A 14,342-nucleotide genomic window follows, 5' to 3' on the forward strand; every position below is an offset into this window, starting at 1 on the left:
ATATTTTCTTTTTTTGGAATGCTTAACCATTGCCCTGAGGGCACTGGTTAGCAAGACCCTTAAAAAATTATCAATAATTTTTTTACTATTTAAAAAATATAATTATTTTTGTGCATTATTATTTTTATATATAACAAAAAATATTTATTTATATATAGTTCAACCCTGGTCAAATTTTAAAACCCTAAACCCTTAGAAACACTGGTTCGATGTCCGATTCGGTTTTGATTACCTTGGCCAATATAACACACAAAATTGAAAATTTTACAAAATGAAAATAATATACTCCTAAATTTTTTTCCTTTTTTAAATCAAAAATAATATCTAGTATCCAAACAAAGACTTAATGATGTTTGGTGTAAAACTCTATAAAAGCCGAACGATACAACGAGAATAACACACGCACACACAATTTGATTTCTTGTTAATTATTTTTGAAACTCTGCTGCATCCATGAATAAGCAGAAGGCGAATCGTTTCCGTACAAAAAGAAAGAAGGGTGATTCAAAGAAGGTAAGAAAAATTACAACTCTTTATGATATTTCAACCATTGTTATAATTTTTTCGGCCTTTTTAATTATAAAAATTAGGTCTCTTATAATTCACAGGTAGGCAATCAAAATGTTGAAAGGTGTTCGAATTCATCTCTAGTAGATGAAATGAAGAATGTGAACCAAGAGAGTCTCATTCGACAGAAAATTGCTGAAGCTAAAGACAAATTGGAAAAGCTGAAACAAGACAATCGGAAGAAACTAATGGATCTTCTTATGATTTGTAGCATTCAAACTCCAGATTTTCTTGCCAACCTCACTATTGGCGATCCAGTCGATTTCATCAAGATGATAGATGAGAAGATTAAGGAGATTGATGCTAAGATTGCTTCACTCAATTGATCAAATGTTATTTGAAAGTATTTGTCATGATTATGAATAAAGTTTGTAGATCTGAATAAAACTCATAATAAACTTCTTTTTTATTATCTATCAAGAATCATCTTTAAAATTTGATGATTTAAATTAACATTTTTATAGCATTCATATTTTCATTTAAATACAATCTTATCGTACTTTTTCCAGTTTGCGAGAATCAAAAGTTTGCTTACATTGAAGAATCAATTTTTTGTTAAAATTACAATTCTATTATTGGAGTTTAATTAAAATTGTTTATTGAGACTCTAAACACTAACTATCATTTAGTTATAGAAAAAACACAAATATATGCAAGATAAAATTGCAATATGATATGAATGTCATCATGGATCTTTAAATTCAGACTGATCCAAATAAAAATGTAAACCGATAAAAATTGAAAACCGCAAAAATAAAAAATAAAATTATTGGATGTACTTGGACGTCATTTTGTAAAACTGTTCGGTTTAGATCGGCTTTTTGATTGATTTTTCAAAATCGATCCAAATCAAACCGAACCGCGTGTATATATTTTTATACTTATTTATTTTTTAAATCATTAATATGATATGTTGTGTTAATTTATTAATTGATGATACTCATTTTTTAATACTACTTATCAGTTTAGTTTAATCAATTTATTTTTATTATTTCATATGTTTCAACCATAATCGATCATTCTTATTTTATAATATTAAGTTTAAATATAATATAATTTAGGGTTAAATATATCATACCCCCAGCCAATTGCCCCTTTAAAAAAATTGTGATCCCCCCTTAACAAATCAAGATTCCTTCACCCTAGTCCATGTGTCACTATTCAAGAGATAATCTTTCTATGTGGCATCTCACGTGACTTTTTTAAATATTTAATTATTTATTTAATTGTCTGAAAATTTAAAAGTACATTTTGAAACAATCGGACTCGAACCCATGTCCTATACATTTTATGCAAGGAACACTAGGGATGGATATCTATTAGTTTATGGATTCTGTAGATAGATTTAGAGCTAGGGATGGATATCTATTAGTTTATGGATTCTATAGATAGATTTAGAGCTAATAATCACTATGGATATTGGAGCTTAATGCTTGCGAGTTCGAGTTGCGCGCGAGAGATCGTCAACGTGAGATTACCGATGTTCTTGTAACTTTGCTTTAGAGATAAACTCGGTTAAGATACATCTTGTTGGTGCTTCAGAGATAAACGCTGATGTGAGAAATACTTGATGATTTTGACGAGTATTGTAAGTTGAGTGCGACTGACCGATAGGTTTAAGTTTGTTTTGAGTAGTGTAAATTCATGCTTGGTAAGTTTTCTTCTCGAAAGAATGTATTATTTCTTGTTTATATGTTTAATTCCCGCATTTACTTTAAACCCATTAAAAAACCAAACACACAAACGCGAGACTTGTTGAACGACAATTAAATACCACTAATCTCTGTGGAGACGATAAATTCTTGGAATAATATTTCCAAATCTTTTGTTGATTTCCCTTTACCGCTTCAATATTATTCGTGTTTATTGTCTCGCTTATCACCTAAGTCTCATAGCAGTGATAAATGTGTTAATCTAAGCCTTATATCTTTCAACTTATCACATGGGTCCCCGTGAAGTAATAAGTTACTCATACCCAACTTCAATCTATCTCTTAAACCCCTGATAAGGATAGTTTGGTTATCCAAGTTTATCTAGGTGTCGACGAGTTATCTGCGTCGCCATCTTTTAGTTATTTGCATTTATCATTTCCTCGATATTGACGAGTTATCTGCATCGTTATTTCCTAGTTATCTGCGTTTATCTTTTCCTAGGTGTTGACGACTTATCTGCATCGTTATCTCCTAGCTATTTGCATTTATTTTTTTCTCAAGTATTGACGAGTTATGAGTATCCTCATCTCTTGATTATCCACATATTAATCCTCACATTAGTAACAATCTAAGTCTCTGATCCACGTGACGGTTATCCCTTACTCCAATCCCCGTATAGGTAATTATCTCTAATTTTCCTGGAGCATTGTCCAGTCATCCATTCTTCCATGGGCTTCGCCTAGTCTTCCTAGAGCTTCGTCCAGTCATCCCTTCTTCTTAAGGCTTCGCACAGTCTTCGTCCACTCATCCATTCTTCCTGATGCTTTGCCCTGTCTTTTTGGAGCTCCATCCAGTCATCCATTCTCGGGGGCTTCTCCCTGTCTTCATGGAGCTTCGTCCAATCATCCATTCCTGGGGCTTCGCCCACTCTTCCTAGAGCTTCGTCTAGTCATCCATCTTTCCTGGGGCATTGCCCAGTCTACCTGGAGCTTCGTCAAGTCTTCATAGGGCTTCGCCCAATCACCCATATTTCCTAGGGCTTCACCCATTCTTCTTGGAGCTTCGTCCAGTCTTCCTAGGACTTCCCTCAGTCTTCCTGGAGCTTAGTCCAATCTTCCTGGGGCTTCCGCCAGTCCTCCTAGAGCTTCGTCCAATCATCTCTAGTCTTCATGGCCTCGTCCAGATTCCTTCCATTACCAATTATCCTAAGTCTTATCAAGGCCAAATCAAGATTCGGAGGTTCAACGATAAGTTATGGATGGGTGCTTACCCTCATATCCTTAACAAGTTAGTCCTTAACACAAACGGTTCCATCTCCAAAGAAAAATTAGGGATCTTCTAATATTTAATTATACTCCAATCGAATGTGCGAGAACTTTGTCTTTTCGCACCCTCATTCAAAGAGTAATTAAATAGGGATAGTTGTCAATGTCATATCCCAAATTTGCTTCACCTTTCATATGTTATGTAGTGCTATTTAGTTTTGAATAATTAAGATAACACAATTGACAAAAGATCATGTGTAAGGAACTATAAATGAGAGGTCCCAAGTTCAAATACCACACTCCTCATTTTTTGCATTCTATTTTATTTTAACTTTATTTTTTTTCATCATTACACAAAAATCACAACAACAAAAAATAGTATTTTTTATTATTTAATTATTAATTTTGTACTATTTAATTATTCATTTAAAAAAAAAAATCACTTTTTTTTCATAAAAAATAGTCAAAAAATTATAAAAAAATATAAAAATTCAAAAGTTGTTCAAATTTCATCATGTTCAGTCATGCTTGCTATCTAAAATAGGATCTTATTTAATTTTATCTTATGCCATTTTTTCCTTTAACCTAGTTTCTCCATCCTATAAATAGGACCCCTTCCATTTTCACTATCATCAACAATTCTAACCGTTTTAACCTCTCATTTTCACAATTTCACTCACTCATGGGATTCACAACAAACCCTTGTTAATAACTTTTTAAAATTTTTTTTAAAAGATTATCTTTGACCATGTGATGATGGTCTCTCTTTTTTTATAAAAAAAACTATATTTTCATTTTTATTTTTCTTTAAATATCCTTTTCTTACATTTATGTTTCTATGTTTTCCTTCTTCTTGCAATCACTTTTACGTTGTTTACCGTGTATAATCTAGTTCCTAAAGGGTCATGGATTTTCCTCAAGTTCATAATATCATTTTTTCCACAGTTATCTTCATAATTATATTTATATAAATCTAAACTTATCTATTTCAACTATGTGCATTTCAATATATTGTTTTTCCATGGAATTCACTCATGTGTGTTATTAGCTAGGAGATACGTGTTGTCTATAATATAAGAAAATTAGATGTTTTGAAAAACATTATTTTAACCTTTTTATCTTTGTCTGTCACCTCATCATTTTGGGGACATATTATGTCCAAAATTTACTTTTGCAATTAAATTGTATTTTTGCAATTAAAATTGTACCATTTTAGAATATTTTGTGTCCAAAATTTACTTTTTACATATGTAAAATAATTATACACTTTCGGTGCATAATTATTATTATTTTTTAATTCACAAGTAAATTAGTTTCTAAAATATATGCTATTAGTCTAATTATGTGTCAAATGTTTGTTATAGGTCAAAGTCAAATTTTATTATTAATCTAAATATTTTTATAAATAATGCCTACAAAAAATAATATTTGTGTACGGATAAAATATATTTGATCCATGTATTTTTATAAACGGTGTTATTTTTATAAGCGGAAAAAAAATCTATTGTTGATCTAAATATTTTTATAAACGGAAATTTAGAATTGATCCAAATATTTTTGTAAATGATACCTAAACATAAATTATATTTGTATACGGGAAAAATTTATTATTGATCGAAATATTTTTATATACAAAAGATGGTATTATGATCCAAATATTTATGATTCTAAAATGGTATACGGGAAAAAATCTATTATTGATCTAAATATTTTTATATACGAAAATTTACTATTGATCCAGTTATTTTTGTAAATGATACCTAAACATAAATATTAATTGTATACGGGAAAAAATGTATTATTGATCTAAATAATTTTATATACAAAAAATAGTATTTATGATCCACAAAGTTTTGATTCAAAAATGGTATACAGGAAAAAAATTATTATTGATCTAAATATTTTTATATACGAAAATTTACTATTAATACATATATTTTTGTAAATGATACGTAAACATAAATAATATTTATATACTGAAAAAAAATTATTGTTGATCTAAATATATGTATATACGAAAGATGGTATTTATGATCCAAATGTTTATGATTCAAAAATAGTATACAAAAAAAAATCTATTATTGATTTAAAAAATTTATAAACAAAAATATATATTATTGATATAAATATTTTTTTCTTTTTTAACTATCTATTTAAAATAAATATATTATGTAAACAAATGCATGTACTAGACGAGAACCCGTGCATATGCACGAATTTGCTACTGTATATATTTTAAAATGGTCGGTCACATCTCATATTGTAAATGGTCCCATGTTTAAATTTAAAAGGAAAATAGATGAATCAAGTAGGTAGAACAATCTCTTACTTTCGTAAATTATGGATTCTTACGATTTACGTCATTGTGATATAAGAACTGTATATCATGTCCTCGATTAAAATTAAGTGTGACACTTTAAATTTCAAATACTTTTAAAATAATTATTATGCTAAAACTATTTTGCAACGAAGAGGAAAATAAATTAAATTATCACAACTGATTTAAGATAACACATTTTTATTTACACATCACAATTAAATATTCTTAATTTAAATCATTGTTTTTTTATCAAAACAAAACTAACTTCTTTTATTATAAATCAAGAGTTAGATACAACGAGGAACATTATGAATAACACTACGCCTAGCTCAAGAATTGGTCGCCTTTGCTAAGGAAATTGGTTGCCTTTGCTAAGGAATGAGCAACCATATTCGCTTGACGTTTTACAAACTTGACCTTAAAGTTGTGATAATTACAAAGCATAGATTGAATGACTTTTAAACTAGAGTAGAATTCCGACCTACCAACAACTTTATTGCGTAAAGCTTGAACCACCCAAAGGGAATCACATTCGAAGATAATCCAGTCTAGTTGCATGTTGATAGCTATTTGAATAGCATCCTTGAGAGCTAACGCCCCCCTTCTAGAATAGTATACTCACCAACATCCCAAGCCGTACTTGCCGTATGGAAATTACCTGAACTGTCGCGGATACACCAACCTCTATTGGAAGTTCTACCAATTTTATTAAAACCCGCATCCACATTACATTTGAGCCATCCGGGCGGTGGTGGTTCCCAAGTTTGAACATGTTGGGAAACCGTGTGGTCATCTGAATTATTCTGAACCGTGAACCACTTTTACCATCTATGATACGCCAGCCACCCCACTTTTGTCGCTTCCTCTTTCTCGTTATTCCAAATGAAATCTTTTCTATTCTTCCACATTCCTTCTAGCATGACCGCAACTTTACTAGTTGCGTTTCTATCTTCCTTTATACAAATATAAAAAATTAGTTTTATCTCATCAAAAGAAAGAAGACGATGATCAATAATATTACTCAAATATGCGGCTTGCCAACCTTGATTTGTTGCCGCACAACCAAAGAAAATATGTCACTCGTCCTCCAAACTATTATTGTAAAACGGACATTCAACTGGGCACGTAACATGATGTTGACGCAATCTAACTTGGGAGGGTAGGCAACCTTGACAAATCCTCCAAATAAAATGCTTCGCTCTTGCCAGCGCTTTGATATTCCAAAGGCTATTCCAATTATGCAAATTATGTCTCCCACGGCCTCCTTTACAAGCATTTCTCCACAACCTGTACCCCGAAAGTAATTAAAATGTTTACCCCAAAAGTAATTAAAATTGAATCAATCATTGAATCAATAAAAATATATATTTAAGATTTAAAGGTCTAGGTTTACGGTTTAAAGGTTTGGTCGCGGCTGGACCAGAATTAAACCGAATTTAAGTAAATTAACATGATTTAAGTAAAAATATAACTTTTTTTATGAGAAGAAATATATAGTTTTATTTTAAAGAAAATATAAACAAATATTAAACATAAGTATTAGTATATTGTACATGTATACTTAGGTTTTTGATAATTGAATTTTGTTCTTTTTTTCTTCTTTCATTTGATTTATCTAGAGTTGTCAAAATGGGCCAAAGCCCATGGGCCGACCCATCAGGCCCGAACATAATTAGGGCTTGGGCCTTAGTATTCGAGCCCATTTACATCCGGGCCTTTTTAAGCCCGACCCTAAAAAGACCTAAAAAATATGGAGCGGCCCGAATGGGCCATGGGTAGCCCGCCAGCCAAAAAAAATTAAAAATTTTAATATAACTAGAAATTATCCTTTCCTAATTCATAAAGGTATGCTATAAACAATTTGCGTATTATGTATTTTAATTTATTTTTAGTATTATAAAGGTATAAATATCAAACAAAAGTTGATGGTTTGACTTAATTTCAAACTAAAAGGTTTCATCCTAATATAATTATGTAGATAGTATAGAAAAGACACCATGATATATTCTAATTAAAAATAAGGTTAAAATAAGATTTAAAAAGTTATGATGTAATTTTTTATGGTAGGATATTGTTAGTACAAATTATATATATAACAATTTGCTATAAAATAATATCCCATCAATTTAATTATAATTGATAAAATTTTATAACAGATTGTTCTTATGATTGTTATCAAATTATAATTGTCATGAATATTTATATCTTAAAATTTGTTGGAACAAGTTATTTAATTCTGTGTGCAAAATTAAATATAATTTCTGATGTATTTTGAATAGTTGAAATTAAGTTAATATGTTGTTTTACATTTTAATCGTAACTATATATATATATATATATATATATATATATATATATATATATATATATATATATATATATATATATATATATATATATATATATAGGGGACGACTCAAGTGAGAACACTTGGTTATTATGAGAAATGAGAACAATGAATCACGACCATTAAATTTTGATTTTGTTGATTTTAATGAACTGAATTGGTTACTCTTTCTATGTTGATTTAAAATAAATATTAAGGATCCTAGAAAGAGAAACCAATCCAGTTCATTAAAATCAACAAAATCAAAATTTAATAGTCGTGATTCATTGTTCTCATTTGTCATAATAACCAAGTGTTATCACTTGAGTCGTCCCCTATATATATATTATTGCATGCAATTGTATGGTTATTACAAAAATAAGGAGAATTTTTTTTTTAGAAATAGGCCCATTTAGGGCCGGGTAGCCCGCAGCTTAGACAGGACTGGGCCTGGGTAGTAAAAATGGAGCCCATTTAAAAATGGGTTTTTTGGGTCCGGCCCTGAAAAGCCCGAGGCCCACATGGGCCAACCTGTTTAGGGCCGGGTAGCCCATTTTGACAGCTCTAATTTATCCACATAATAACGTCAAACTGAGTAAAAGCAATAAAAACACAAAATTCTAATAAGACTTAAATATAAGATGTAATATGATTCAAACATACTAAAAAACCCTAACATATATCCTCTACTGATTCTAATTTTCAAATGTGACAATTTTTTTTTTATTTTGGAAAGTACATCATAAATATTTTTACCAAAATTAGGTGATAAAATACAGTATTTTAAAAATTACATTGAATCAATTAGAACCGTTAAAATGGACTAGTTCATATGAGTCGGGCCGCCAAGTCCGATAATTTATTGGGTTTGAGATTTATAATTGGAGCCTAAATTATATATGAGCTTTTTTAGCTCGGCCCTGAAAACTCTGGTACTCATTAGGGCTACCTCGTATGGGCACCGGGTAGCTCATTTGACCCGCATAACTAAATTTTTTAGAAATAATTTTAAACTTTATCTGGTTTCACTAAAAAAAGAATTTTTCTACACACCATATGCTTTTCTAGCGCATCGTGCATAAATACATAAATGTCGTCAACTATCAGAAATGTATTTTCAGAAGCACCTTTAGTTAAGTCTTTGATGGACAAGACCCTATAAAAGAGCACGAAACTAACCGAAAATGCATTTACGAGAGGGACGCGTAGTTGTATTTTCAGAAGCACCCTAAGTACAGACCATAGTTTAGCCTAAGAAATCTCAAATGTCACGCAGAAATAAACCAAAAATGCACTTATTGGAGGGGCCCGTAAGTGCGTTTTCGATTCGTGTTAACACAAATACATGCGTTGTCTCTTTCCCTTCCTTATTTCTGAAAGTGTTTTTTAACTAGAAGGACAAAATCCAAACACAAAACCTTCTCAACCCCCCCCCATTGTACGAAAATCTCATCAGAAATCAACAAGCAACCAACAAACATCATTGTTCAAGCTTCATCAACCAACAAAAACCAGAAATTGTAAGTTATTTTTGAGCTTATTTTAGTTAATGTAATTTCACCTAGAAATTGTGTTTTAGGTTATATAATCCAAGTATTTTAGGGTTTGCAAGCTTAGAAGTAGGAGGAATAAACATTTTAGTATGGTTGTTTTTACAATCAATGACCTTTTTTTTAAGGTCTAAGTGGTCGAGCTTCGCCATTGACGAAGCAGGAAAGTTACAGGTCGTACAGGAGATACATATCCGATTTTAGTTTGTCTGCATTTTCTCCATTTTTTTAACATGAGTCTTGTTGGTAACGTTTTTTTTCCTACTTCTACAAGAGTTATGGCTGAAATACCGTATAGGTTGAGACACGAAAGACTTGCACAACATGCTTCGGTTCGAAAGGAAAAGTGTCAGGCATCTCAGGCTCCTTCTACCTCTAGACAGGTTGTGACGGATGCGGCTACAGGTTCTAGTGTTCACGTTTCTCTGCATACTTCATTGTCCTCCCGCAGCATACGAAGTTCTCCAGTTCATCCCTCCTCGCCTTCATCTTTTCGTAGACGCACTGCATCACCTTTGGTATTTGAGGTAGGAGACATCACACTCCCATTCGACACCTGAGGCCACACAGTCGATGCTTGATGCATCCCAGCCTTAGTTTCAGCCACAACCTCTATCATAGCCTCAGCCTCAGCCACAACCTGCATCCCAGCCTCATTCATTGGAGGCACCTGAGGCCCGTGGAGATGAGGTTGCACCTACGGAACCTCGAGGTTTTGGAGGAGGTCCTTCTAATTTATCACGACTGTCTCTATACCCGGACCATGCTGCCAGACATATCTGGGACAAAGAGGTAAATATTGTATTTAAATATTAATTTTTATAGTGTTTATTTTATTACTAAATTTTGTTTGGCTGAATCAATTTTGTTAAACCATGTATGCACGAACGTGCTACGCTAAAGATCATTAGTCATGAACGAAAGATCACTCGCCTGGTAGCTCCCCCTAAGCCATGGTTTTAGGAGCTCTTGCTACTTTCAGGGTTGAAAGAGTTGACCCTATGTGGATATACTACTGTTAATCATGGTATGATTAACACTTTTGTTGGAAGATAGCATCATGAGACATCATTGTTCCATCTACCACATGGTGAGATGACGATCACACTGGACGATGTCACGTGTCTGTTGCATCTTCCGATAAGAGGGAGGGTTTTAGACCATGAGAGGTATGGCAAAGAGGAGGAACTTGAATTGTTGGTAGAGTATGTAGGAGTTACCCCAAAGAGTGCTATGGAGGATAAGGACTTCAGTCGTGGTGCTCATGTCAGATTTAGCTATTTTCCGAAGGTGTTCACACAAGAGCTATTGCGTACACACCAAGCTGATGGTGATCCCAAGAAGATAACCTAGCACAGAGTGTATGCTATGATAGCATACATGTTGTATCTGGTTGGCATTGTCATTTTATGGATACGAGTATTACTTACACTAATGTCATATACAAGCAGTACTTTGACGACTTTGAGCGGATCCATGAGTGGAATTGGGGGACCGCTTGTTTGGTGTACTTGTACCATCATTTGTCTGAAGGTTGTAAGTGGAGGACGAAGCAGATGACCGACAACATCACACTTTTGACGGTAACATTTCTTGGTCTTATATTGTATGTGTGTCATTTTGTAAATTATTTCTCTGTCGTTACTAACTAATGATTCTTGTTTTTTCAGGCCTGGATCCTACAACACTTCCCTCGCATATCTAGTTGGTCTTTTGATCCTGCTTATATCAAAGAGAAGTCGTGTGTCGCTGCATCGATCCGCTTCGAGGGAAGCAGGCGACAGAGCCGTTCCAGCCTTCCAAGTGTATATTGACCGGTTGGTGTTTGATGATATACACTTTCAGGCATACGTCGACCACCACGTGACGATTCCATTTGACAATGTTGTGTTGTACTCGTGATGGTTGTCTTGCGGGTCGGGCAAGATGACTGCTCATATGCCTGAGCGCGTCATACGTCAATTTTGATACATGTAGTACATTCACTGGGATCCTGTTGTGTTTGTTCCTCCCTTAGTGAAACGCAGGGATATAAATGCCTTGTTTGATGATTATGTTAATCATTTGATACCAGATAAGCCCGAAGTACCTTAGCACCAGACGATTGGAGCTACGTGGATAGTTACATATTATGGTTCTTCAGAGTGTCCCATCCATATCTGGTATAGGATGCTCCAAGATACCCACCTAGGCTAGCTCATCAGGAGATTCAAGATATGGAGCAGGCCAGGGCCGATCATGCTCATGATGTGTTGCCTAAATGTCGTCGTATCATGGATATTGGACAGACAAGTATTGATAGAGGACTGTTTACTGATGGCTCAGAGGTTAGGGGTGTTCTATATGCCATCATAGCAGAGGCTCGGGAGGCTCTACAGTACAGGAGGCAACAGAGGAACGTCGGGAGGGTCACGAGTCAACTCAGAGTCTTCCATACACAGTAGTCTTTACATTTGTATATCTTGTATTGTATTTTGGTTTGGATAATATTTTGTTTATCGACTTTGAATTGTATTTGGATAATATTTAGGTTAGCGGCTTTATCGGTAGGAATTATAGTTTTCAACATTTGAAACGATAGAAATTATTTTCTGCTACTGTCTGTGTAACACCCAACTTCCCTTTATTATTTGTTTAATAAAATCAGAGAGATAAAACGGAAATAAAGCAAGTAGGATGCCACATCCCATAATCTCAAACCGTAGAAGTTAATTTTTCTCATAAAATACTCTTTGAAATTAAGCAGCGGAATACAAAACAAAAATCGAATCATGGCACTAAGGCCTGGAATCACAAATAAAAATCCACTCTCGGTGGTCCAATATCTTATTTAAAACATGATACGTAACAAATGGTTTATTAATTAAAAAAATATAAAATAAAATCCCCATCATCCTAGTGTTACGTATTAGAGCGATTCCTACGACTTGATCCAAAGACAACACAAAGCTCCAGGAACTACTCAGGTACCTGGTCATTTGTACTCCCATAAGAAGTACAGACACAACAACAGAAAAGGGGTGAGAATTACGTTCAAATAAACAGTGGTGAATATCACATGCTAAGGAGTAGTTATTCACACACCAAACATCAATACATAATCACATGCACACATATAGACGCGTTTCATATAATCATCATCAAGCACTCCCACTGTGCATTAATCACATGTTCAATTATGAATGCAAAGTGATCACATTATCACGACTCAATGCATGCGGTACCAACACAACTAATACGGTTCATTTATTATGAACCCGATTCCCGTCGGAATCCGGATAAGCCATCAGCGTTCCACTGAACTACAACTTATCTCCACTCGACTCTGCCCTGAGAGTCCAGACAAGACTAGGCAGCCGTCATGGGTTCCCACTTAGACTCATCTCCACCTGACATGACACAATGATGCATGACATACCACATATGCACAATTCATCTCAATACTATAGACAATACAATCCTCATTGATCACACGTGAGCCACATACTCACCACGTTCCACTCTTGGGAACCCTTGCATTAAACCAAACATATTCACATAATACAATATATCATAGTCACAATCTACAACCAACGGTCCACCAATCATAGTTCACAGTTTAATCACGAGAACTCGCCCGATTATCCTCACCTTATCCCATCCTAATTAACCTATTAATTTATTTATTTATTTATTTACACTCTCAGAAGTCGTTACGGATTACACTGCACCACAAAATCCGGAAAGAATCGCAAAACTGCAAAAACTATGCACAACATGCCAATACGTGTATGCCCTACCTGATACGCGTACAACCCCTTTCCTCGTCATCTCATACGCGTACGACCAGAAGGGGATTTCCCTTCAAAAACCTAGCCCCAGGCCAATACACGTATAAGCCTCCTTTCGCGTATGGCCTCCTTCTCATACGCGTATCACCAGAAGGGCGTTTTCCTTCAAGACCTCCAGCAAAGGCCCATACGCGTATCACCCCCCAGTACGCGTATCGCCAGACGCAGTTTTTGCCTTTGGGGACAGGGCCACATATCAAACGCGTACGGCCTCCCTGGGACGTCCCCCATACCCCATACGCGTATGACCAGCGTCAAAACCCAGAAACTCAGTTTTTTTCATATCGGTACGATTTTTCTCTCCATTCCTCACTTCTACACTTCTTTAATCAGTCCCTAGTTGATTCCAATTCACTTCTCTTCATCTTACACTCATACTACTTGTTTTTTAAGATCGTGAGGTAGCAATGTCAAGATTGTCTTGCAAGGGGTCGGGCTGTTACAGTCTGCATACATTTCAAAAATACATTTTCGGTTTTCTCCCGCAATTATATTTTTGAGATTAAATGAAGTTTATAACAAAAAAAATCTCAAAAATATACTTCAGCGACAAATTTAAATTTTCATAGTTATTTTCATTGACATAGGGTGTTTAAGGCTGAATGATCTATTTTAATAACTTTAGAACCGATCGATGGAACTGAGAACTAGGCATGGCAACGGGGCGGGTCGGGGACGATTTTTACCTCCCCAAACCCAAACCCGAATCCCCAATCAATCCCCGTTACCCGCCCCAAACCCAAACGGGGATGGGGAATTAAAACTCAAACCCGTCCTTGACGGGTTCGGGTTAGGTTCGAGTATCCCTGCCCCGCCACCATCTATTTCGTAA

At 34.2% G+C, this 14,342-nt stretch overlaps 1 protein-coding gene across 1 annotated transcript; it reads left to right on the forward strand.

Moving 5' to 3' along the window:
- The first annotated feature begins 387 nt into the window (after positions 1-387).
- LOC131621763 (uncharacterized) lies at positions 388-990 on the forward strand. The gene is made up of 2 exons (XM_058892809.1): positions 388-513; positions 609-990. Exons 1-2 carry the CDS (start codon positions 454-456, stop codon positions 891-893), a joined length of 345 nt encoding a protein of 114 aa, XP_058748792.1. The 5' UTR covers positions 388-453; the 3' UTR covers positions 894-990.
- The last annotated feature ends 13,352 nt before the right edge of the window (positions 991-14,342 follow it).

Source organism: Vicia villosa, unplaced genomic scaffold, assembly GCF_029867415.1.
Source record: "Vicia villosa cultivar HV-30 ecotype Madison, WI unplaced genomic scaffold, Vvil1.0 ctg.000011F_1_1, whole genome shotgun sequence".
Classification (NCBI taxonomy): domain Eukaryota; kingdom Viridiplantae; phylum Streptophyta; class Magnoliopsida; order Fabales; family Fabaceae; genus Vicia; species Vicia villosa.

What these genes read in the sequence shown, in the direction of transcription:
- LOC131621763 (XM_058892809.1), top strand. Translation starts at nt 454, where the DNA reads ATGAATAAGCAGAAGGCGAATCGTTTCCGTACAAAAAGAAAGAAGGGT. An exon ending in AGAAGGGTGATTCAAAGAAG is followed by an intron (nt 514 to 608) that starts GTAAGAAAAATT and finishes TATAATTCACAG; the next exon opens with GTAGGCAATCAAAATGTTGA.